The following is a 26,164-nucleotide window of genomic DNA, read 5'->3' as shown; positions in this document are numbered from 1 at the left end:
GCGACATAATCACAATTGTGACCAGTTTTTATTTTGTATTTTGATAATTTTTTTTTGTAGCGTTCTTCCTCAGCTTTTAAGTTATTTGGTGAGCAAGAACCACTGAGAACGAGTCTGAATCAATCAAGAACACATATGGTACTGCTGTCCTGTGTACAACTGCTTCGTCCTAATTGAGCTTTTCAGTGTTGAAGAAGACGTTTCCAATTTCGATTGCTGGTTTCAGAGGATGTGCTACAAGATCACAGATTCATTTGAAAAGATTTGGAGATGCATTGGCTGGGATTCAAACCTGGCTCAATTGCATGAAGGCACCTATACTCAGCAACGAGAGGAAAGGAGAAGGGGCCAGAGGTAGTGTGGCTGAATGGTCTAATATGCTGGATTTTAGGCTCCACTCTCTCAGGGGTGTGGGTTTAAATCCCACTACTGCCCAATGTTTGCTCGTGTTCATAGAGAGCCAGGTTTACCTTTTGAATCTCACCCGGAATTTCCTGAGAGATCATTCTGTTACAGGTGGTCCAGTGTAAATGTGCAGCACAGTGACATGAACACCTTGAACTTTTTCTGTATGTGAAGGAAAATGCAAAAGAGCATGTAAAGTATTGATCGTATAAAATATCCATATTACAACTCGAGAAAAAACAAAGCACAAAACAACGACTTTTGATGATTACAAGAGATTCAAGAAACACAACCGTCCGCAGATCGGTTCGGATCCTGAACGCTTAAGTCAAAAGAAGAAAAGCGAAGTAAACTCTCTTCATTGTCTTATAGTTTATGAAATAAAACAATTTCTTACTTTCTTAATAATTTCTTACTGTTGATAGACGATTTATTGAATTTTAACAGAATCACAATTACAAACATTTGGGGTTAAACTGTTATTCACATACTCTAACGAAGAGAAACGTTAGTGTCTTCCGGTGTGTGAGCCCATCTCTCAAAAAAGAAAAAAATAAGTCATATAAATTGAATTGTTCTATTTTGTAGGCTTGCATAGTCTTATTCATATTTCAGTTAAACCTTTTCTTCTGTAGTAATTTCATTTGATATTAAATTAGTCCTGATTTACAATTTTTGGACATGGTTCATCAAATTTACACGTTTCTTGTGGATCCAGAAGATCATTATGAGACTCTTTTTTTGAGGATGAAGGAGTAGCAGCAATGGCAAGAACGTATTTAGAGTCCAGCACTTCTCATTTCTAATGCAGAACCATCGACTCAGAAAGCACCGCCCGCGATAAAAGAAATTGCAGAATTGGTCTGTTCATGCTGCCTACATACTTTGAATTGCTGGCATTTTCTGCAAGCGTTCCTTTTTGATGGTTCATGAAATTCCGCACATTTGAGCCAACACTAAAATATTTCATTCGGGGTCGCCTAATTCATAGTGCAAACCGAATCTACAGGGGAATGCTGTGGCACATGAAGCCGTTTGTTATTCTGTTGTGAGGTGTGAGGGGCGGAATGCAAATCGAGTTGTGAATAGAAAATGAAACAGGAGTCACTTCTTGAGCTATGAATTCCAAAAAGTATGAAAACCTGTGCATTTTAACAGTGCAGAATACTCACAAATTGCACTGAGTTGCTTGCTTTCTTCTGCTGCTTTTATATTTCAGTCATTCACTGTCAGCTAGCACTAGAACAATTCAAGAGAGGTAAAAACAGAAGCTGTTAGGAGCAGGATTTGAACCCACGCCTCCATTTGGAGACACCCAAGCCAGTTGGAAAGACACATGTCCTTGAATCTGGCACCTAAAACCACTTGGCCATCCTGACAAGCGAGTGTAAAGGGTGGGCTGAGTAGTTGACTAAACTGAGATTCTTCCTTGAAATTATTTGCTTGCGAAGAGCCAAGTTGCCTTGAATCGATCTTGGAAATCAAATATACGGATGAATTGTTATTCGGTTGTGAGTTTTGAGGGACGTATTATAAATCGAGTTGGTGAAAAGGCGCTTTTTGTTAGTCTGTCGGGAGGCTGCACAAGGTGTTTAGAGGGAGAACTTCTAAAAGACAGGCTCTCTATGTTTAACATCAAGGCAGATTTTGTTTGTTTTCTCAACGGAAATGCTCTGTGGCGCAGCTTTATGTAGGGAACAACGTCTGCCAAGATCACTTTTGAGCCAGTGCAAATGGTAGTGTGCCACCCAGTACATTTAATATTGGCTGTGGTAGCGAGCTGCTTTTGTCTGTGAAGCTTTTACTTCTTCAAGCTGAATCATCGGCAGGAGTAGCTTATTAAATCTTTGCTCATAGCGCTCCATCAGAAATACCTTGTCCATGTGCAAAAGAGATCAGGGGATTTACTTCATGCTTTCACATAGCATACAGATGCAGCCATTCAAAATGCTCTTTACTGTGCACATTGTAATCCGCTTAGTTTTGAATATTTATATGGAATTTTACCACTAAAGGGAAATTTTAGTAGCTGAGCATAAAAAGAAGAGGAGCATAACGCATCTGAAGGTCATAAACGATATTAATTTAGGAACATAAACATTACTGTATGTACGTAAACTGTACTGTGTATGGCTGGTCTTGGTAGTTTAAAGAAAAAATACTCACCAGTCTTCCATTTCTCCCTAAACATTTTAAGCAAGAAAGTTTTATGAAACGGTACCCAAATATGTGATTGCTGTATAGAATGAATTTTAATTAAAAAAATTATTTAACACGAAACTTAAGCTGTTTACATCTTCCGCCTGAGAACAGTCACCCGTTGCTACCCAACGCAGAAACACAGCCACTTACTCGCAAAAAGAGGACATTAGCTAGCCAATATGATAAAGAAATAAATGATTATTTTGTTTATTTATTTTGCACATTTATTTGAACATTTCTATCGATTGTACAAGCACTTGGAAACTGTCCAATCCCTAGTTCATCAGGCATTTTCTTTTACGCTGCGGGCATTCTCCTGGTCTGGCGCCGGTCTGTGTCTTCTAGGATATAATGCCAGCGAACTCTTGTTTTTATGTCCACTATAATAGACAATCTCCTTTGCTTTTAACCGAGCGTTTAATAATTTCCGAAAATGAAAATGATTTACTTTATTTCCCTCACGGGATAAATAAAAATATCTAGCATCTATCTACATAAACTATCGGACAGAATTCAGGGGTCTCCCTATACCAGAGATTATGGTAGGGCTTCAGAATGGTGATTTGCTGACACCAGCTGACACCCCTCTGATTGGAGAAAAAAGACGTGCTGGTTTGCTATACATACTGTTCCAGGAAGAGGATTTCTTTCTATTCGAAACGTGTATTTAAAAATTTTAAAAGTAAAAACCTTACAGCGTACACAGATTTCTAAACTGATCAGCATCGTTATCTTGGTCTTATGCATAATAATGTTCACCACTCTGTCCAGCAAATTAATAATAAACTTTATTTTATATAGCGTTTTAAACGAATAAGTAATTAGATTGCTCATAAACCTAACCACTTACTCTACATAAACACAGCGTAATTGCTCTCTGAAAATGCCTTTTCTTTTTATTTAGGCTCAGATTTCAACTATAGATCGTATTATTAATAACCACAATAACGACCAACAAACAAAAACAACCATATAAACATAATACCAACCAAAAACATAGATAACAACAACAATACAAAATCAAATATATCAAACCATTAAACTCTCTCAAATTCCTCAATTATCATAATCCCTTATGCAAAACTAAAACCTCCTCCCATCCCAGTTTATCCTCTTTATTATAAACAAAATCCACCTCAATTTTCAACATAAAACATTACACAAAATCAATACCTCAACACTTCATACTCAACAACGATAATTCACAAACAGCCAGAACATGTAACTCCACATTTCCAAATAGACACATTTCCATAGCTGCGCCCCTTATGCAAAACCAACATCCCTCCCCTGTTCTCTCCGCTGGCGTTTGTAATCGTTTTTATTTTTAAATAAATTTTTGCAAAGTCATGTATTTTAAAAATCTTAAGATTTCTATATTTATGTCTTTATTTAGTTGTTTCATTAGTGACAAAGGCTAAACTTTCTTGGAAAAAATTCTTTTATTTAAACCATGTTTGCTATTAATTCATTTAGGGCTAGAATATGTTCATTGTCTTCCAATGAAAGAAGGGTTCCTTCCGCCGTAGTCGGGTTGACATTAGAAGCTTGCCACGCCCGGACTGTTACACCAACGCATTAGCATGTTAAAGCGATTCCATTGAGGAGCTTAGCTTTCTTAACTAGTAAGTACTGTACTTACTGGGTTTTTGAAGGGGGGAGATGTCTTTCGCTCACCCCCTTCTACTTTGAAAATACCTGTGAAACCGGTTTAATTCGTCACAGCCAGCACTCCCACAGAGAGGGGGGTTGTATTTGCAGTGTATATAGTAGATGGGAAAGCCAGAGCCGACCACTACGCCGCCCATGTGTTATGCTCTTCGTTAATGTCTAAGCCAGAACACATCATTATATCTCATTTTGTATTTCTTAAAAAAAATCGTTTGCCCAGCCTAACAGTATTGTTGTGTTGTTATTGTTTTAAAACTGTAAAGCGCTTTGAGGAGCCACCTTTAAAGGTGCCATATACAATAAAGTTCATTATTATTAATATTGTTAATTTGCTGGACAGAGAGGTGAACATTATTACACAGAAGACAAAGAGAGCGATTTACGTTGCATTGTGCAGTGTTCTGCTGTAATACAGTTTTAAATAGTCTAAACAGTATCAGCTTTATTTATGGGTTTTAAATAAAGGCTATTTAAATCAATATAAATGTTTATATTATAACGCCTAGGTGACTATTCATTTTTATTAAAATAACTTAAATTCAATCATGTTGTGATATTTAGAAATATAAATTTGTATGGTGTGAGTGAAGTTTTATTTAATCTCTGAGCCAGGGAAACGTTTTATTTTTTCAAGGAAATGTTTGATAAAAAAAAAGTCATGCCTCTATTTGGATTCGAACACACAGCGTGTGACATGGGAATCAGGAACCTAACCCACAGAGCCACCAGCAAGGTCATGTGATGAGTGTTGAAAAAGCCCTACAAAACATTATGTAACAATTCTTGTGTTGTGGTACATGAGTATAATTATATCGTTATTAATTTCTTTAGATACGCGATTCCATATTATATTCCCTTTTAATCAAATTCTAACAGTATGCTTGTTGACTCCTGTATCATGTTAGTTAAAGACTTCGATGCTTAAAATATTGAGGGAGAAATGGAATACTGGTGTGTATGTTTTCTTTAAAATACTGAGACCAGCCATATACTGTATGTTTATGTTCCAAAATTAATATTGTTTATGGCCTTCACACGCGTTACAGTATGCTCCTATTCTTTTTATGCTCAGGTACTAAGATTTCCCTTCAGCGGTAAAATTCCATATAAATATTCAATACTTAAACGGGCACAGTAAAGACATTTAAATCTTTCTATAACTGACCAACGCACCACGAGTGCCCCTGTCGGTTAACCAATCACGTACCACCGTATTTTGCATCATGACGCGCGAGGCCGTAGCCAATTACCTCCGGTACGTGTCTGTGCCGCGCACTATGAATGGCTGCATCTGTATAAACAGGTTTTCGATGGACAGAATGATAGTGTAATGATTTTGGGTTCGAATAGGACGGACACAAAAACTTAGACTTAGAGTTAAAACCTGCCTTTATTTTCTTCTCTGTCACCACCTGACAGCCAGCTCTCCCGCGCCCCTACCAGAGAGAGACACACGACCAGCCCACAAGCCCAAGAGAGAGAGAGGGCGAGCGAGCAAGAGAGAGAGTGCGAGCGAGTGAGCAAGAGAGAGAGAGAAAGAAACACCCAGAGGTGCAGAACCAGTGATCTATTTTCATGGAAAACGGGCAAACTCCCCAGACTGTACGCCCATTTCACTGTGGGACAGCTGCACAGGTCAGCGGCCTTCCTATACCCCGCCCTGACAACTTCCACTCCTGTCCTGCCCCTCACCGCGTACCCCAGCCGGGCGCTCTTCGGCTGCTGCCCGGGGCGAATGCGCTACAATAGATTAGCATACTGTAGAGGAAAACAGGGTAGCGGCAATGCTTGTTAATAAGACAGAATGATCTATAGCCTCATCTCTAGAGATGTTTTGTTGCTATAGCATGTGTGTGACCCATATAAAAAAAACCCGTTTGTAAAACGAATATCTAAGCTGCCTCTAAATCTGCAAAATGAAGATGAGTCGATAAACCACTTGTTTTTCGTATAACTATACATATGTAGCGGCGAGGCTTATTAATAAGACAGAATTAAGTGTTGCGAGCTTTCCCAAATTAGGCCCCATCTCTCTCTTCATCTCTGTGGTGCAGCCACAGAGAAGCTATTCATGCAGGCTGATTTAAGGTTTTCTTTTGATAAGGGACAGCTCTCAACTAGGGATTCACTTAGCTAAGCCTGGGTATCATGAGCAATGGTCATCCATTGGCACCTATCTGTCTAGGGAGTGCCAGATGGACATCTGGACTCCATTCCTAAGTGTCAGGGGTAAGTGACTCATATCTCACCTTGATCAACCAATCAGGGACTGGCAGGGCATGGTAATACCACATGGGTCTCTGATGCCCATGGAACTTTCAACCAGTGAATGACCTGAAGTCCCTCCAGCTAAAACAGGCAAATGTCACGGAACCTATACGTGGAATAGGAGGATCCTTATGCATGACCGGAATCCCACAGGACGCAGAGCAGCAAAGGGACAATCCAAAAGACAAAATCCAAAGGTCAGTAAGGGAGGCAGAGGATCCAGTAATGAGAGATCCAAAAACAATTCAAAAGACAAAATCCAGAAGGCGAGGTCAAGAGGCGGAAGCAGAAGATTTTTAACGGGAGATCATTCAAAAGGCTTAGAAACACACACTGGAGAATACTACAAAAGGCTTCTCAATAGTGAGCATGGGAAGGTGTGCGAAAGGGGGTTTAAATACTGAAAGGAAAGGGGTGTGATTGGATGATTGGTTAGGGAGTGAGAATTTGAGGAATGTGATCCATGTGAGAATGCGATGGGTTCAATCAGGGATGAGACTATGAAGCAGAGGTTCCAGGAATGTAACGTTGTTTGCGAGGAAGAGTGTTGAATGTGACAGGGACAGAACGGCGTTTCCAAGTAAGAGTGTGGGGCGTGACAGCAACACAGAGCCCCTCTGTGTGTGAGGCTTCGAAGGGCAGGATGGCCCACAGGCCAGAACAGCTGGGAAGCTCAGAACAGTTCCCAAGGGAACAGTTCCCAAGCGCAGGACATTCTCTGAGCACCTCCTGACCATCCTGAGATTCAGCCCGGACCATCACGTAATGGCCAGTGTGTCTAAGTGCAGGACTTTCCTTTGTTCTAAGAGTCGAGAGCGGATGTTGCCAGCGTAACAAAATTATCCACCCGAGGTTAGCATCAGCAGCAAGCCTCGTGAACGGGTCGGAACTGTGGACAGCTAAATCAGTATTCAGAACTAGCGCTTCATCAGGAATGAACTGGTCTTCTTCCTGACCCGCTGGGACCCACAGTCAGTTTTCTCCTGTGCACAAATTTTGGCAGTTAAAGCCAGCACTAACTAGCGAGTCTTCAGAGAGCAGCGCATCGCAGGAACTTCTCTCAAGCCGCACAGTACAGCCTGGCACCGAGCCAGAGAGCGCGGATTGGACAGCAACAAGCCTGCTTTTGCTTCTTTGTGTCTGCAGGAGATCCTAATCCCCAGAGATTGGATGAGCATTCAACTTCACTGCATTACCGATCGAGAATTCAATTGATATCCCAACCAGTTGATATCAATTTAATTCCTAGTGTAGAAGTTTTAACCAAGTTCATTTACGAAACGGTCTAAATGAATGATATACTGAACGTTCAGTATATCTCTTGGTATGTGTAACTCTTCTTAACTGAATGAATATATATCTTTTGTATTCTGCTAACCTTCACGATAAGATCTGTTAGGTTTACATGCATATTCTATGTATTAATAAATGTATTCTCGTGTATTAGTACGCGTGTGTGTGCGTTGTTTGAGTTATACCGCATGGTTGGATTCTCATGCCATTAAAAGAATCATTTTGTGATTTACTGCCACAATTAATAATTGTCCCAGTAAATGCCCAAACCCCTACATTACTGGTGCCTCGTGAGAGGATACTACACTGGCGACGCAGTCGTGGGTGAACAGGCAGTAGAAAAGAGGGCTGATTACGCAGCGCTGGGGGGCACCGACGTTCAGGGTCAGGGTGGAAGATGTATTTTGTGCAGACTCTCACCACCTGCGGTCGGACAGTCAGAAAGTCCAGGATCCAATTGCAGAGAGGGGAGCTTAGTCCTAGGTCCCAGAGCTTGGTGATAAGCCTTGCGGGTATGATGGTGTTGAATGCTGAGCTGTAATCAACAAACAACATTCTCATATACATTTCTCTCTTGTCCAGGTGTGAGAGGGCAGTGTGTAGAGCAGTGGCGATGGCCTCCTCAGTTGATCTGTTAGTGTCAAAGGCAGCTCTGTCCTGCAGGACAGAAATGGATGAAAGAGCCCATCAGCAGATCATTAGAAACCCTAACAAGAGCAATCAGTAAGTCTGTGACTGAACAGCAGCTGTCTGTAGAAGAATATGTGTCAAACAGGGTGAGATGGAGAATTACTGAACAGCCTGGAGTCTGAATTCTGTTTTTTTAACAAAGTGGTCAAGACTGCAGGTCTCAGGGTTGAAGGGTCAGTTCCTGACCGACAGACACTGACACTGACAATGAGGAAGAGAATAACAGCAGCTCACCCCAGCAGTGGGGATGTGGTACCAGGAACATGAGGTTGAGTTTATTCCACTGACAGGTGCTGAGAAGTACTAAGCCTGTTTGTCTCTTCTCATCCTCTGAAGTAAAGACACAGTGGACTCTGACTCTGGGTATGATCAGTTTCAGAGTGATATACCAGAAGGATGATTGCACTGGACTGCACACTGTCCTAGAGTGTTGTTCTTCACTGGATTGAAGAGATTATCTCTCCTTCTTCAATCAACATCCTTCTACTGTTGTTGCTTGAGGCCAGTATATAAACACAGATTTTTAAGATAAAACTTGAGTCACTTTGGAAAAAAAGTTCTGACACAAGTTCTGACAAAAAACTTTGTAGTTAGTTGATGTCAAAGACTATAAATTTCATTTATAATGACTTTTAAGTTTTGACTCTTGAGCAAACTGGAATCCTCTAATCTGTGGAAAGGTTGGTCTCCTCTCATGTGTAACCTCCCTGATGATCCTCTCCTCCTGTTGCAGTGAATGAAAAAGACCCTGCAGTTGAACCCAGACTCCAGCCCCGCCCCTCTGAGTTGAGACTGGTGCTGCTGGGCAGGACTGGTGCTGGGAAGAGCGCAGCAGGAACCACCATCCTGGGCTCAGAGGAGTTTCCCTCTGAAGCCAGCAGCTCCATGGTCACTCAGGAGAGCCAGAAGAGGACAGGACCACTGTCCTGGAGACGGGTGACTGTGGTGGACACTCCAGACTGGCTCCACACCGGACTGTCTGAGGGGGACAGGAGACGGGATGTGGGGCTCTGTGTTAACCTGTCTGCCCTGGGACCCCACACCTTCTTCCTGGTGACCCCGCTGGGCCGATCCACAGGGGAGGAGAAGAGGACACTGGAGATATTCGGGGAAAAGGCCCTGGAACACACCATTATCCTGTTCACCCACGCTGATGAGCTGACCAGCATGACGCTGGAGGAGTCTGTGCACACAGGCAGCAGGGAGCTCTAGTGGCTGCTGGAGAAGTGTGGGAACAGGTATCACGCCCTCAACAACAAGGACAGGGGCGGCACTCAGGTCACAGAGCTGCTGGAGAAGATAGAGGAGCTGGTAGCAGGAAACAAGGGCAGCTACTACAGCACTGAGATGTACCAGGAGGCCGAGTCCCAGAACTGACAAAGACAACTGCAGTTCCTGAGGGAGAGGGAAGAGGAGAGACTGAGGGAGAAGCAGCAGAAGAAGCTGCAGAACTTCCTCCGCAGGATGAAAGAGGAGATCCAGACACGAGAGGAGAAGATCAAAGCGCTGGAGGAGAGGCTGAGGGAGGAGAGTGCTGGAGGAGGAGCTGAAGAGAGAGAGAGAGGAGAGAGAGAGGCTGCAGAGAGAGATGGAGGAAGTGAGTTAGGAGCAGGAGAGGGAGAGGAGAGAGAGAGAGGAGACACACACAGGAGGGAGATGGAGGAGCTCAGGCAGCACTATGAGGAAAAGGCCAGAGAGGAGGCAGAGAGACACCTGGACCTGGTGAAGCAGCACCTCAGCACAGGAGCAGTGATACTGGGAGCAGGACTGGGGGCAGCAATAGGGGCCCTAGCAGGAGCCATGAGGGGCCCAACAGGAGCAGCAGCAGGAACAGTGATAGGAGATGCAGCAGGAGCTCAGATAGGAGGTTTACTGGGAGGTGAAACCAGAGCAGCACAGACTCACACACAAGAGCAACCACAGTCCACAGACACACAAGAACACACACAGCCTGCAGACAAACAAGACCACCCACAGCCCACAGACACACAAGAGAACACACAGCCCTGTTGACACACGAGAGCACACACAGCCCTGTTGACACACAAGAGCACACACAGCCCGCAGACACACAAGAGCACACACAGCCCTGTTGACACATGAGAGCACACACAGCCCTGTTGACACACAAGAGCACCCACAGCCCACAGACACACGAGAGCACACACAGCCCGCAGACAGTAGAGAAATACAGGAGGGAGACTGAGGAGTTGAAAGAGACTGTAGAAAGATACAGAATAGAGATAGAGGAGCTCAGTGTTATTCGAGTGACAGAGAGATACAGAGATACACTGCCACAGGTCAGTCACTGATCCACACAGTCTTTCCCAGCAGGAGAGGAAGACTGGATACTTCCTGGACACAGAGTGAGGACTTTCCACTGAAACACTGATCTCTTCCTTGTAAGAGATCTGACTCACTGAAAACCTGCCGTTAGTTTCCAATACTATGAAAAGTAATTTTAAATTAATGTTGTATTTTGATCTTTTTTGTATATAAAATATGATGTATATAACTCTTATTGCACTTACTTATAAAACAGTATATATGTATATACGTGTAACAGTATATATATGTATATAATTGTAACAGTAATATTTATACTCAGACATTTATGTTTAGTTGTGGTTCTTCCAGTATAAAACACAGGGTCTCCCCTCATGAGGATGAGGATGGTGGGGAACTGCTGTCTGTAATAGATTCTCACTTAACCAAGTGTGTTTGTCCTGATGAAGACTCTGGTGCTGAAATGTAAATAGTTTATTGAAGATATATTTTGCAGTGTAGAGTGTGTGTTCAGTTGACTCTCTCGTTTACAGGGCTTTTCTCCAGACAGCACCCCTATAATTTTGGGGTGTGCTTTCTTTCCTGTTCTCTCTGTATTGTGGCTGCCTTGAACAGCACCCCAGTTCTTTATTAAAGACTAAACTTTTAGTCTAAATTGAAAAACCTTGGGGTGATATCTGATTCTGGCTTAACATTCGACCCACATGTGCAGCGTATTGTCGAAACATCTTTTTTTCACCTCAGAAATATTACTAGACTACGCCCTATGCTATCATTAACTGTGGCTGAAAAGCTGATCAACACATTTGTGTTCTCAGGAATTGACTACTGTAATGCTCTACTCGCTGGGGTATCTAAATCTACTCTGAACAAACTACAGTATGTCCAAAATTCAGCAGTCAGAATCCTGACCAGGTCTAGCGCAAGTGATCACATTACTTCTATCCTGGAGTCCTTGCACTGGCTTCCGATCAAATTCCATGTAGACTTTAAAATCCTTATGCTCACCTACAAGGCTTTGCATAGCTTGGCACTTCAGTACCTGTCTGAACTATTATCGCCCTACTCCCCACCTCGCAACCTTCGCTCTTCCAATTCTGGTCTCCTAACTGTCCCCCAAGCCCGTCTACATTGTATGGGTGACAGGGCCTTCTCCTGTTATGCCCCCAAGCTCTGGAACTCTCTCCCCAAGGATATCAGAGCGTCACCTTTTCTAAACTCCTTCAAATTCAGACTCAAAACCCTCTTCTTCAGAAAAGCCTTTACTGAACTGGTTTCATTCTTCACCCCTCTGCTATATACACCACGGTCTCCTCTATATATTGTAACTGTGTTTTATCTTGTGTATTCTTTTTATTTATTGTTGTTTTCTTCAACGCAGTTTTGAGGAGGCAGCAGAATTAAACAGGTATAGTGAGGTTTCGGAAGGGGCAATAAGGAGTCTGATTAAACTGATTGAGATCCAGATTGAAAAACTGTTCGATCTGTTTGAATGGCAGGGTGAGAATGTGAGAATGCTCGTGTTGCCCCTGGCAACCACAGGACGCAGGTCGGACCCAGTCCGGGCATGACAATAAAAAGGCAAGATCTCCAACAAAAGCAAAGACCCAAACACAGAAAACGATCTGAACCCGATTCTTTAGAAAGCAGAGAGCACAAATTCTAAAAAAGCCCACAAATATCAAATTTTATTTAAAAAAGTATTATAAAGTGAATCTTGATACAATGGCTCTCAAGCTTCAGAGCAAAGGGGATGCTTGCTGGGATGTGGAAGCCCCAGACTTAGTGATCAAAGCAATTGCAAAGTTTACCTTAGTTTGCATTAGTTCATTAAATTCTGGGTAAATGATTAAGGGTTAATCAGCAGTCCAGGAAGACAGCCTAAAAGAAAAAGACAGAGATAAGAACAGAGAAGTTAAGAGCTCCTTGTTCCAGATCACCTGGAAAAACCAAACTGGAGTATTTGAACCTTGTTAAGATAGCCTGTTATTCTGTAATTTTAGAGATCTCTGATTGCCAGTGTAAAGGATGCCTTGGTTAAAAACACCTTCTCCTTATTAGTGGGTGGATTTTGAGAATCAGCAGATAAGTTGCCATTAATTTCGTAACATCAGGGTTGAGAGCAGGAGAGAGATTTAACTGCAGGTAACATTGTTTTTCATTTAGAAGGCAGTTGATCTCTTCTTTTGGTATTTCTTTTGGTGTTTGTAGGAGCTATTTAAGAGTTGAACACTTAGCAACAGTTAGGTTTATCTGGGTAGATAGGAGGTGGGCCTCGGGGGCACCTTATTTATAAATTGCTTAACTTGCATGTTGTATGTTTATTGTGTGTGTAGTTTAGTGTGCATTTTGTCATTGTTAATAAATACTTATTAACAATGGAACTCTCTGCCCAAGGATATCAGAGAGTCACCTTCTCTAAACTCCTTCAAATCCAGACTCCAAACCTTCTTCTTCAAAAAAGCCTTTACTGAACTGGTTCCATTCTTTACCCCTCTGCTTCTACTTTTCTTAGTACCACCATCTGCCGTCTCCTCTGTGTGTGGTAATTCTGTTTTATCTGGTGTATTCTTTCTATTTATTGTTGTCATTCTGTAAAGCGCTTTGAGAAACCACCTTTAAAGGCGCTTTATAAAATAAAGTTTATTATTATTATTTTGTGTGTTTTACTGATGGGCAAAGATCCCAGACAGTGACTGGATCCCTGGATCTCTTGAGTTCTACCAGCAGAATCAGGGAAAGGGTCACAGGTCTGAACCTTTTTTCGAGGCTAAAAAATTAACTGGGAAACTGTTGATATAAAAAAAGTGAAATATATATAAAACAAAAGAAATACAGTGTGTTTATTACAAAAGACAGGACAATCAAACTCCTCTTCAATACCCCATCATAAAATGATATTTTTTTATCAAGAGAAGGAAGAGGATTTCCAGTTTGACTGATAAATTGAAGTATCTTTATGATTTTTTTGTGAGTCTATTATCTATCTCACCACCCAACCTAAAAAGTGATTTTTTAGCTGATGTGACAGACGACCAGTATATCTCAGAATTACGACTTTATTTCCGGTAATTTGCAATTGCGAGTCATAAAAATAATACATTTGAGATCTAAAGTCGAAACGGCGAGATACCAAAGCGTGTTTTCTTTTTACTCCCTGGCACTAACGGCTTCCACAGATAAGGGAGAGAAATTGACTTCTATGTTTTATATTTACTTTATTCTCATGAGCCGATAATAAAAGAGCAAAACTGGCACCAAACCCGCTTCCGGCTCGTCCTCCGGATACCGCTGCTGCGCTAGTTGCTAAACGACGCTCCGAGTTTGAGCACTCAAGCTCCTCTCAGTGCTGTTTCATTCCCAGGTGAGGAGCCGCTTCTTTCCTGGAAATCCCAGGAATGACTGGGAATCCCCCGCCAGCTCCTTCCAGCGGGAATCTCCCATGGGCTGGGAGGGATGGTGGAGGCTCTTCCCTGGTGTTTCTGCAGACGAGGGGAGTCCTGGTGTCCGTGTGGCAGCGCAGCTGGTAAAAACGCTCCCTGTGCTGTGTGTGTTGTGGGCTGCCAGTGTTTCCGAGAGAAACGAGCTGTTTGTGTGGGAAGATGTTCTTTCCTCAGGAGGGGAAAAGTCCGTCTGGGGCTCAGCAGGGAGAACCGAGCGGGAAGGAAAGTTCTGGAAGTGCGCGTCTCCTCTCCGTCTGCTTCAGTCCCAGTTACTGCAACACCGGGACAGAACGGGAGTGACGAGCGAGTCTTCTTTCCTACACGGGGTATTAGTGGGGTTTTTAAGGAAACAGGACAGAGAGATAGAAATGGACACCAGTGGGAGAGAGTCCTGAAACTGCTTGATGAATCTCTCAGTTCTTGTCTTGATCCCAGTCCCAGTTTAAACTGGTGTAAAATGTGAGACTTCTGCCCTGACACAACCCCACATGTGTCTCCACACGAGACGGGTGTCCTGTTACGTGTTTTTAGACGTGTTTTAAGCGACCTGGAGGAGAGGTCAGAGCGGGGAGAGTTTCTGGACGAGTATAAAAACCGGGAACTTCGCTTTTTACAGCAACACTTTCTGATTAAAGTGTCCCGTTACTTCACTCTCAAGAAAACAATTTAAAATGAATTGTTCCTTCCAGAAATTGATTATTTATTTATTATTAGAAAAAGATTTGATCTCCTGACTGTTACTCTCACTAATATATTACTGTCTGTGTTGTTACCAGTCACAGTTACTCCGACACCGGGACTCATTACAGCTCATTACATTAATTACAGTTAATGAACTCTTTATCCTGAGTGTCTTCAGTCGTGAACAGAGGTCCGTCCAGTTTCTATGCGCTGTATCCAGTCCAGGGTCGCGTCTTTCACACTAATGAAATGTAAAAATGAAAACTCATTGAAATGAGCAGTAAAAATTCGATTTAACAGAGAAACGGGAATTTATTAAAATGGAACTGTATTAAATCCGAGTGTACTTCGTCAGTGAGAACTATGTTTTCTAATATCACTTTCACCTATTTTTAAACTTCTTTGAGCATGTAGTTTATATGTAAATATTTATGAATATGTCATGTGGTATTTCGGTACCACAGCAGTTATATGAGCCTGGTGTTTTCACCCACGACTGTTTTAATGAAGTTCATAGAGGCAAGTAGTTCACTCTAAGAGTAACCCTGTCTGAACGCTTCACCACAGCAGGCAATAGCTACTAGTAACGAACTACAAATTCCCACAACTCCCCTGGGTGACTTCCTGCAGTTGTATGCACCGCAAGTCCCATACAGCCTGGCCGTGGTGACGTCACACAGGTCCCTTCCAGTGTGTTTCCCTTTTTTACTGACGATATAGGCCAGCATATAAAATATTGACTTCCTCTCAATACTTGAGAGCATCTACTATTGTGTTGCCAGAACACAGAGGTCGGAGGAGCACAAGGACAGAAGACCAAGGGTTAATAGCACTGGTCTGTATCACCTGATAGTGCCCAGTGTAGAGTCTCACTGCCCCTGACTCTGGAGTCCAGCCTCTCTGATGAGTCTCCATCAGGCTTAACAGACTGCTACAGTTAACAGCAATGAGCTGGTCTGTATCACCTGATAGTGCCCAGTGTAGAGTCTCACTGCCTCTGACTCTGGAGTCCAGCCTCTATGATGAGTCTCTATCAGGCTTTTCAGACTGCTGGGGTTAACAGCACTGAGCTGGTCTGTATCACCTGATAGTGCCGCCCTGCCTGTAGGACACTGGTCTACCCAAAAATATAAAATTATGACTTTCATGCTGTGATCTTGGGACAACTGAGATCTTGATCTCCTGTGCCATCACCAAGCATTTTGGGTTCAGTAGTTATTTCCCTCTGTTTTTCTTAAATATCTATAACAAGTTTCACGGCTGTTTTTTTCCATCAACACTTCTCATTGTCTCCAATCCACTGGAGTCTCCAGATGCATGATGGGAACCCACAGCAGGGATCCAAACCTTGATTATTCTTCTTGCCTCTGCTGGGAAGCATAGTAACTGTAGTTTTTCTCTTCTCCAAACACTGCAAACTGCATCTGCAACTATAAATCTATAACTGAGCTAGTTTATCATATAATTTCAAATATAAAGAGCTTTATTGGCATTGATGAACTACAGTGTTGCCAAAGTACAAATAAAAAATGTATAGAAATTTACAGTACAGATATATCATAGGACATTTTACAAACCTCACATACAACATTATTGTTGGATATTTATATATTTTAGAGCAACTCGCACTGTTTGAGGATAGACTGTACAATTTGTAATCACATTTATAATTCATGTTTAGCAATACAACAGTATAACTAGTAAGGGTTATAAAGTGCTGAAACATTTTTGTAACAGTTTAATTCTTTTGCAACTCTGTACTGATAGATAGGGCAGAGGGGCATTAAGCTGTGTGTCTCTGTGCTGACAGTTGACTAAGCCCATTGCCACTAATCCCAGAGCGTTTATTAAAACACTGAGGGGCACGTCTCCTGGAAACCTGTCTGTGAGGCAGGAGCATGGCTGATCTCTGAGTCGTGGGGCTCACAGACTGAACTCTCTCTCAGGATACCCAGAATCTGTTCTGTAGGACAACTGTCTGTAGCACTGTCTCTAGCTTTGTAAAAGAGTCCAGTTGGTTTCCAAGTGCTGAAAGGAGATTCAGAATAAGGGACCATCTCTCTGGCACATCAGCGTCTCCTTACAGAAGTGAGAGATATGTTACATCTCCTACACCCACTCCCAAACTCCCACAGCCAGTCTGAGCTTCTTAACATCCTGCTCTGATGGAGCCGAACCGTGATCTTTTCCCAGTCTACAGGAATGGCCCTCAAGAAGCTCACAGGGAGGAGAGGAGATGTTTCTTCTGGCTGATACTGGTACTGGGCCCCAGGGTCTCCTCCAGTCAGGAAGTGTGGCTGAAAAGCACCATTGTTGTGTTTAAGATGGGAGCAGCTGTGCTTGTGGAAAGAGAGAGAGGAGAAGGGATGGAAGATAAAAAGACTAGAGAGAAAGAGAGGACACAGAGAGAGCACTATGAGCTCTCAATCTCATCAAACCCCACCTTCACAGGGGCCTCTCTGGTTATCATGATTATTCAAGCATTCGAAAAGCATTGTGGGAGAAGACCCACTTCTCTTTCCTCCCAGATCATCTCCAGGAAATCTGCTGCACATCAGAGCTGTGGATGTTACAGGAGATGGCAGGGTGTTGATCACTTAGTCCTGTTGTTCAGCTCCAAGCTCAGGATGTTCAGAGTCCAGCCAAGCCCCCTTCACCTACAGACACTGGGAACACAAAGAGAGAGCTGTGTGTCAGTGTGCCCTACAGAGAGAGGGTCAGTGATGCAGGAGAGAGAGCTGTGTCAGTGTGCTGGACAGACAGAGGGTCAGTGATGTAGGAGAGAGAGCCGTGTGTCAGTGTGTCATACAGACAGAGGGTCAGTGATGTAGGAGAGAGAGCTGTGTATCAGTGTGCTGTACAGAGAGAGGGTCAGTGATGTAGGAGAGAGAGTTTCAGTGTGATCAGGACTTACAGTTTGGGGGCTCAGACTGTTTACTGTGTCTCCTTCCGACAGGTACTTTTCTGTTTTTTCTCTCTTCCTCCTCTTTCCTCCTTTCTTTCTTGGCCAACTTCCTTTTCTCTATTATCTGCAGAAGTTTTGTATCCTTTGCATAAGGAAATACACTCTTTCCTGCCACCATGTCCTCTATCTTCTCCAGCAGCTCTGTGACCTGAGTGCGGTCGCCCCTGTTCTTGTTGTTGAGAACATGATGCCTGTTCCCACATTTCTCCACCAGACACTGGAGCTCCTTCCCTCCTCTCTCAATGTGCTGCTCAATGGTTGTGTCTGTCAGCTCATCCCCCCAGGTGAATAGCACTATTGTGTGTCTCCAGACACTCTCACTGAGAAGCTCCAGATGTTCCCTATCTACTCTCCTCTGTTTCTCTCTCAGTGTGATGAGAGGAATCACCAGGAGGAGAGCGTGGGGTCCCGGAGGGCACAGAGACATGCTGTACACAGCCTCTTGTTTGACCTGCTCTGAGGTGGACTTTATATTATCCCAGTCCCAGCCTGGAGTGTCAACCACAGTGACCTGCCTCCCAGCTACTTGAACCTCTCTCTTCACACACTCCTCAGTTCCTTCCTCAGTGTCAAACTCCTCTCTGCCCAGGATGGTGTTTCCTGCTGAGCTCTTCCCAGCCTTTTCACACCGCAGAAGCACAATGTTCAGCTTCGACAAACGAGGAGCTGCTGGGATCTCTGGACGGGGAGTTTCTCCTGGGCTTCTCCCTGAATCAGCAACCAAACAAGACAACGTCACACTGTTAGACCTTCTCATGTTGTACAACAAGAATATCATTCTGCAGCTGATATCTGCCACTCTGGCTTGTGAAAGGAATGAAACACACTCTGGAGATGACCCTGATCAGAGATCAGAAGTCACAAGTTCAAAAGCTTGTGGTTCAAGTCAGCTGTGATGGGATAAGATTGGATGCATGTGAGAATCTGAATCCTCAGTTGAAATAAGATTAATTGTAATGATCTAATTCAAGTGAAAAGCATAAATATTGGGAAGTCTTGTGAGCAGATCTGTCTCTCTGGAATTTGCCCCGCAGAATTTACCCCACTCAGACTGGGCATCTACCACTGCTGGGATACTTACTCTGACCCGGCTCCAGGCTCTGAGGCTGGGAGGGCTCCTGCAGCTCCTTCACTCTCCTTTGCAGCTCTCCTTTACACCTCTCCTGGATTTCTGCCTCCTTTCTCTGCAGTCTCCTCTCGTACTCCTCTCTCAGCCCTTCCTCCCTCTGCCTACTCCTCTCCTCCAGCTCCTGCTCTTTCTGACGATGCTCTCTCTCTAACTGCTGCCTCAGCTCCTCCACCCTCTTCCGCTGCTCGTCCTCCAGTTCCTGCCTCAGCTTTGCCTCCCTCTGCTGCTGCTTCAGTTTCAGCTCATCCGTCTGTCTCTGCAGTTCCTGCCTTCCCTGCTCTCTCATCCTCTCCTCGTAGTGGAGTCTGAGCTCTGCCAGTCTGCTCTGCTCCTCCTGTGTGTATCTCTGCTCCAGCTCCTTCACTCTCCTGAGCTCCTCAGCCCTCCTCAGCTCCAGCTCCCGCTCCCTCTGCCTGTGATCCTCCTCCAGCTGCCTCATCAGCTCCTCCTCTCTCTTCCTCTGCTCCTCCTCCTGCTCATTCCTCTTCTCCTCCATCTCCCTCTGCTGCTGCTGCTCCAGCTCCTGAACTCTCCCCTGCAGTCTCTCTTCATACACCTGCTTGATCTCCTCCACCTTCCTCCACAGCTCTGCTTCACGCTTCTGCTTGGCCTCCCTGCGGTCTTGGCCTCTGTGCTTCTGCCTCAGCTCCTCTATTTTCCTCTCCTGCTCTTCTTCAAGCTCCCTCTTCACGGTCTCCATCGTCTTCCTCAGTCTCTCTGAACACTGGGTCCTGGTCTCCTCCACCTTCCTCAGCTGCTCCTCAGTGAGTTTCAGGATTGTCTCCTGCACCCTCCTGTGCTGCTCCTGGTATCTGAGCTCCATCAGTTCAGCAATGCTGCATTGCTCCTCCTCGTACCTGCGCAGGAGCTCCTGGTGCTGCGTCCTGTAGTGGAGTTTGATCTCCTCTGTCTTCTCGTGCTGCTCCTGTTCCAGCCTCTGCCTCTGCTCCTGGTATTGCAGCTGCAGCTCCTGCTCCTTCCTGCGCAGTGTCTGCTCCTGCTCTCTCCTGAGAGCCTCAAGCTGCCTGTGCTGCTCCTCTCCCTGTCTGTGTCTCAGCTCCTCCAGCTGGCGCCTCTGCTGCTCCTCATATTCCTCCTTCAGCTGCTCCGCTCTCCTCCTCTGCTCTTCCTCACTCCTGCATCTCAGCTCCTCTGTCTTCTGACGCAGTTCTGCCTCGTACTCCTCTCTCAGCTCCTGCACTTTCTTCAGAAACTCCTCCCTCTCCTTCCTGCCCTCCTCCTTCTCCTCCTCTCTGTATCTGTTCTTTCTTTCTCTCAGCCTCTCCTCTGCATCCTGGTCCACAAAAAAGCCCAGATTGTTTCCTGCCACCATGTCCTCTATCTTCTCCAGCATCTCTGTGACCTGAGAGCGGTCCCCCATGTCCATATTGTTGAGAACATGATACCTGTTCCCACACTTCTCTAAGAGCTGCTGCAGATCTCTCCCCTGTGTGTCAATGTACTGCTGCACTGTCTCCTGTCCCAGACTGTCCCTGTGGGTGAAGAGGACAACAGTGTAATTCAGGACTGCCTCCCCAAACACCTCAGTCATGGTCAGCAGGGCTCCTTTCTCCTCATCCGTGAAGCGTCTGGCCGGCATCACCAGCAGAAAAGCGTGGGGTCCTGGAGAAGACAGCAGCAGGCACCTCCTGACCTCCAGACACATGTCCCTCTGGCGCCCCCTGCTGCCAAGGAGGTCTGGCGTGTCGATAACAGAGACCTGCCTCCCAGCAGCTTCCCCTCTGCGTCTCTCGCAGGTCTGGGTGACTGCGGACAGGCTGGGCTGGGAGGGGATCTCGTCTGAGCCCAGGATGGTGTTTCCTGCTGCGCTCTTCCCAACACCAGTCCTGCCCAGCAGCACCAGTCTCAGCTCAGAGGGGCATGGCTGGAGTCTGGGTTCGACTGCAGGGTCTACATTAGATATCCAAAGTCTACAGACCACTTTTCAGCTTTTGTTGATGAAAAGGTTGCAATCAAAATGAATCATATTTTTCACCTTTAATATGATTTTGTAACCAACAATATGTTGTAACAGACAAATAAGTTCTGGGTCCTAAGATGAAGTTTAAACAAAAGGGTTTATTGCATGGAAGGAACAATAAGATCAAAGTATGGTTCGGAATATAGGTACAAAATATCCAGTTTATATAGCAAACTTCAGCTGTCTCTAATGCAAATTGTTACCATGGTAATGGGTCACCTGTGTTTGGACATTCCCCAGACCTTGACCACTGTTAATGGCCAGTTTTATCCTAGTTAGAGAGTCTCTGTCTTGCACTTGGAATCTCTTATCATTTAACTCCCATCCCTGCCATAACTCAAAGGTGCTTAAGCCTGGAATGTGTCACAAGAAGTCTCTGTGCAGAAAAAAATCAGTTAACCCCTTTTTCACATCTTATATCTTTCTCCAAGTATTTAATTGAAAAAAAGAATAATTTTAGAAAAAATAATATCTAAAACATTTTTAATACCTTGGTTGCATAAGTCTACACACCCTTTAACTAATACTTCATGGAAGCCCCATTTGCTGTGATTACAGCAGGAAGTCAGTTTGGACAGGTCTATATCAACAGATCCTGGATTTTGCAATTTTATCCCACTCTTCTTTGCAGAAGAGTTCAAGTCAAAATGCAAGGGGATCTCCTGTGCACAGCCCTCATTAGGTCAGTCCACAGATTTTCTCCAGGAGTTTTATTTTTCTTTTATAAGCCATTCCTTAGCTGTGTGCTTTGGATCATTGGTGAAATTCTTCTTTAACTTCAGCTTCAGAGTGTAGCAGACTTTGTGCCAAAATATCTTGATATCTGGAGCTATTCATTTTCATGAATTCATTCATTATTCATTCCCCTCTAACCCCCTCTAACTGAAGGGAAGCAATCCCTGCATGATGCTGCCACCACCCTGCTTGACAGTCAGGAGATGAGCTGTGTTGGCTTTGCACCAGTCATATCTTTAAGAATTTAGGCTAAAATGTTCTACCTTGGTCTCATCAGATCATAAAATTTTCTCCCCACATGGTTTGCGGAGATTAAATGCGTATTCTTGCAAAAAGTTTTACAGGCTTATATGTTGCCTTTTGTGAGAAATGGCTTCTGTCTTCCCACCCTACCCCACAGCTCAGACTTGTGGAGAAATGGTTTTAATATGCAGGTAGTGGCCTGTTACTGCCATAAATTCCTGGAGCTCATTTAAAGTTGCCGTTGGCTTCTTGGTAGCCTCCCTGATGAGCTTTTCCCTTGCCTGGTCATCAATTTCGGAAGGATTTCCTGATCTTTGCAATGTCCTGGCGGTGCCGTATTCCCTCCACTTCTTAATGATTGTCTCCGCAGTGTTTCCTAATATACTATATGTATACCTTCAAAATTATTGTATATCCCTTTTCAGTTGATGTCAGATGAAGGCAAATTACCTTTGTACATGATTTGGAATGTGCTTAAATCTGAACACAATTACAACTTATTGTATGCCCTCAAAGAAGGTTCCACAGCCGAAACATTGGTGTTTCTTTTCTTCTATTTTCAGGGAATAAACCTTTACTTGTTCTTTCACACACTTAGTACCATCTGCAAACAGTCAGAGTTTAAACCACTGAATATTATCAGTATGATAGCGTTAATCCCGCATCCGCAGGGTCCCCTTGTCAGCAAACCCGTCTCCATTTGGGGGTTCAGGCCAAATCTTTGAGCTGACGTTGCCGAGAATGCGACCGAGAATACTCCAACCAGCACGTCGGTGGACCGCAGGTTGAGCACCCCCTGCTGGCCTCACTAACACCTCTTTCGGCAGCAAACTTAGTTTTCCCAGGAGGTCTCCCATCCAGGTACTGACCAGGCTCACACCTGCTTAGCTTCAGTGGGCTGCCAATTGTAAGTTGCTGGGTGACATGGCTGCTGGAATATCATCAGTGAACAAAACTACAAAACTGAATGTTCATAGACAATATTCAGTGATTTACTGTCAGAGAACAATTAGGGTTCACACCACCGAATACTATGAGTGATCAATCAGCATGTCCTGGATCATATCTGCATTGCCAGACTGAACTATTGTTATTGTCTTTCTCATTTTTATGCACATCATCAAAGAGTCAGACAGATATGGAATTATTTCCTCAACCCTTAAACTCGTACTCCTTACTCTCGCAGAATTCAGACTCCAGGCTGTTCAGTAATTCTCCATCTCACAATGTTTGACACAGATTCTACAAGAGGCTGCTGCTGTTCAGTCACAGACTCACTGATCTGCAGACAAGCTGTGATGAGTCTTTCAGACTGATGTACAGAAAAAGCTCTTGTTAGGGTTTCAGATCTGTGTGCCACAGTGTTAGTATTAGTACAGGGTGGAGCACAGTATTATTTTAATTCCTAATAGGACACAAGATTGTTGAATCCCTGAGTTTGATGAGCCAATAAGATCAGTGACTCAGTAATAAAGCATCAATCACACTCACTGTCGGGAGGGTTGATGTCTCTACTGTTCCTCCTCTTGACAGCCAGTCTGGGCTCCTCTGTCTCTTTCTTCAGCTCCTCTTCCTTCAGTGTCTTTCTCATCTTCTCCTTCAGCTCCTCTTCTCTCCTGCTCCACTCCTCCTCGAACCTCTGTCTGAGCTCCTCTTCTCTCTCTCTCTCCCTTCTTTCATACTTCTGTCTCAGCTCCTCTGTCTCTCTCTGTTTCTCCTCCTCAATCCTCTGTCTTAGCTCCTCTGTTTCTCCTCCTCCCTCTGTCTCAGCTCCTCCATCTCTCTGTCTCAGCTTCTCTTCCTCACTTTGTCTCTCCTCCTCCCTGTCTCAGCTCCCCTGTCTCTCTCTGTCTATCCTTCTTTCTCTGTCTCAGCTCCTCTGTATTTCTGTGTCGCTCCTCCTTCCTCTGTCTCAGCTCCTCTGTATTTCTGTGTCTCTCCTCCTTCCTCTGTCTACTATTACATTTCTCCAGTATTTGTTTGTTTGCCCTGATGTAAGTAATGAAATACTGCCCATAAGTTTCTGCCACCGTGTCCTCTATTTTCTTTAGCAGCTGTGTGACCTGAGTGCCGTCGTCCCTGTTCTTGTTGTTGAGAACACGATACCTGTTCCCACATTTCTCCACCAGCCACTGGAGCTCCTTCCCTCCTCTCTCAATGTGCTGCTCAATGGTTGTGTCTCCCAGTGTGTCCCCCCAGGTGAACAGCACTATTGTGTGTCTCCAGACACTCAGACTGAGAAGCTCCAGGTATTCCTCCACTGATCTCCTGTGTTGCTCAGTAAATACTGAGTGTATTGAAATCACCAAGAGGAGAGCGTGGGGTCCTGGGGGACACAGAGACACACTGTTCACAACTTCCTCTCTTATGATCTTTGGATCATTCCACCACCTCCTCTTCCACACATCCCAGCCTGGTACTTTGACCACAGTGACATTCCTGCCAGCTACTTGACCCTGTCTGTTCACACACTCCTCAGTTAGTCTCTTAGTCTCGAACTTCTCTCTGCCCAGGATGGTGTTTCCTGCTGAGCTCTTCCCAGACCCAATCTCCCCCAGCAGGATGATCCTAATCTCTGAAAGACGCTGTGGTGCCTCATGGGAAACAGCCTGTCCCTCCCCTGTCAGAGAGAAAAATCACAGATTATTTATCTCACTTAAAATCCTACACTCCAAAGGAACTGACTTCCATTAAACTGACAAGCTGAAGAAAGTGAAGTGAGGGACCGTGCTACACTGACAGGCTGGATGAACTGAGTCTCTTAGTAGAGGGTGTCCCACACTGACCGGCTGAAGGAATTAGGAACAATAAGATTTTGCAACAATCAAATGATTTCTTATTAAAATCTAAATAAATTTGTGTTTGATCGGTCAATCTCCAATCCCTGTCAGTAGTTCAGACCCTGAGTGTTTGACAGACAGAACAAACTCTCAGCAGACAGAGGGAAACTTCTTCAGCTGCTGCTGTGCTCTGTGACAGAGAAGAGACCCTCAGTGACTCCCTTACCGACACTCTGACAGAACAAGAGAAAACTCACCAGGGCTGAGTGCTGAGCTCCTACACGCCATCTCTCTCTCTCCCATAAACTGTGAAGAAATAAATGTTTTTACTTTTACATTTCATTAGATGGACTTTAATTTCACTGGTCCTGGGTAATTCTGTTGTTTCCTCTCAGTGTGGAATTTTTCTCTGGATTATAAGGCGCTATATAAGATAAATATCATTAATGTTCTTCTTCCATCTCATTTCAGGGTTGTCAATTTACCTTCAAACATCTTGGCAGAAATGATATTGTGCTGTTTTTTTCCCCCACAAAGCTGTATTTCAGACCACACGGATCAGGAGAGAGAAATCGTTTGGGGATTTAAAAACGATTTAAAAGAAACGCATCTTTTTTAAAACAGGCTTCGAAGTACGTTGAGCTTTCAGGAGCTGATCGTCTATCCTGAAAGCGTGATTTGCAAGCAACTTCCCGATTTCAGAACCGAAAATCCATCACTTCTCGTTAAACCGACACACCGTGAGAAGAGAGAAAAGTTCCGAAATTTCTCCTGACATTCGGAGCGGCCGGGCCGGCGCTCTGACCCACTCCAGCAGGACGACAAGCTCCGGTCCGCTGGTCCGAGCGCAGTTTACAGGAAATGAGCGGACCCGGAGGAACCGGGACTCGGGAATGCGGAGGAACTGGAGGCGCCGCTGGGAGCGAGTCACGGCACCGGCGCACTGTAATACTGCGAGAATAGGCGCCTCTGCAGCCTGAGAGATTCACACGTCCAGGACCCGCCTTGCTCGGCTCTCGCACGGAAACCACGAGTGTTCGTGCCCAGACCACTGTGAAGAGTTTCCTCTGTGGGGCTGCCGTGTACTGGCGGTGAACGAGGCTCCAATAAATGCGGGGACTTCTGTAGTAGACATACTACGGTAGATTAGCTGACAGGTGTGTCTATAAGGGACTCCCAAAGTAGAGATAATACGATAGGAGAGTTGACGGAGGCTCTGTTTTAACTGTGCATGTGTAGCAGTTATTGAATATTAATATGCATGGTTTATTTTGTATTGTATTGAGAGCAAACAAAATTATATCAGCAAACAAATTAAAATGAAATAAATAATTTCGATATAATATAATCTGCAATTTACTAAACACATGAGTGAGTGCGATATGTTTTGTG

General features: G+C 44.3%; 2 protein-coding genes across 2 annotated transcripts; one reads left to right on the top strand and one right to left on the bottom strand.

Moving 5' to 3' along the window:
* Nucleotides 1-7,022: 7,022 nt before the first annotated feature.
* On the top strand, nt 7,023-9,906 carry LOC148665537 (GTPase IMAP family member 4-like). Its single transcript, XM_088630946.1, has 3 exons — nt 7,023-7,068; nt 9,263-9,710; nt 9,768-9,906. The coding sequence occupies exons 1-3, from the start codon at nt 7,023-7,025 to the stop codon at nt 9,904-9,906; spliced, it is 633 nt and encodes a 210-aa protein (XP_088487072.1).
* Nucleotides 9,907-16,404: 6,498 nt separating this feature from the next.
* Nucleotides 16,405-25,267, bottom strand: LOC148665536 (uncharacterized). Its single transcript, XM_088630944.1, has 6 exons — nt 25,258-25,267; nt 24,463-24,612; nt 23,472-23,819; nt 18,986-20,944; nt 17,854-18,612; nt 16,405-17,605 (listed from the first exon to the last, which is right to left on the bottom strand). The coding sequence occupies exons 1-6, from the start codon at nt 25,265-25,267 to the stop codon at nt 17,571-17,573; spliced, it is 3,261 nt and encodes a 1,086-aa protein (XP_088487070.1). The 3' UTR covers nt 16,405-17,570.
* Nucleotides 25,268-26,164: the final 897 nt, after the last annotated feature.

This window comes from Lepisosteus platostomus, chromosome 5 (genome assembly GCF_059453375.1).
Source record: "Lepisosteus platostomus isolate fLepPlt1 chromosome 5, fLepPlt1.hap1, whole genome shotgun sequence".
NCBI classification, from domain to species: domain Eukaryota; kingdom Metazoa; phylum Chordata; class Actinopteri; order Semionotiformes; family Lepisosteidae; genus Lepisosteus; species Lepisosteus platostomus.
Note: the sequence above shows the minus strand (reverse complement) of the source record. Positions and strands in the feature narration are given on the sequence as shown.

Excerpts from the sequence above, each read along its gene's own strand:
- LOC148665537 (XM_088630946.1), top strand. The coding sequence starts at position 7,023 with ATGGGTTCAATCAGGGATGAGACTATGAAGCAGAGGTTCCAGGAAT. Across the intron at positions 7,069-9,262 it reads GAAGCAGAGGTTCCAGGAAT|TGAATGAAAAAGACCCTGCA; the intron begins GTAACGTTGTTT and ends CTCCTGTTGCAG. Across the intron at positions 9,711-9,767 it reads ACCAGCATGACGCTGGAGGA|GTATCACGCCCTCAACAACA; the intron begins GTCTGTGCACAC and ends GTGTGGGAACAG.
- LOC148665536 (XM_088630944.1), bottom strand. Across the intron at positions 18,613-18,985 it reads GAGCCTGGAGCCGGGTCAGA|GGAGAAGCCCAGGAGAAACT; the intron begins GTAAGTATCCCA and ends TTGCTGATTCAG. Across the intron at positions 17,606-17,853 it reads ACAGTCTGAGCCCCCAAACT|TGTCTGTAGGTGAAGGGGGC; the intron begins GTAAGTCCTGAT and ends TTGTGTTCCCAG.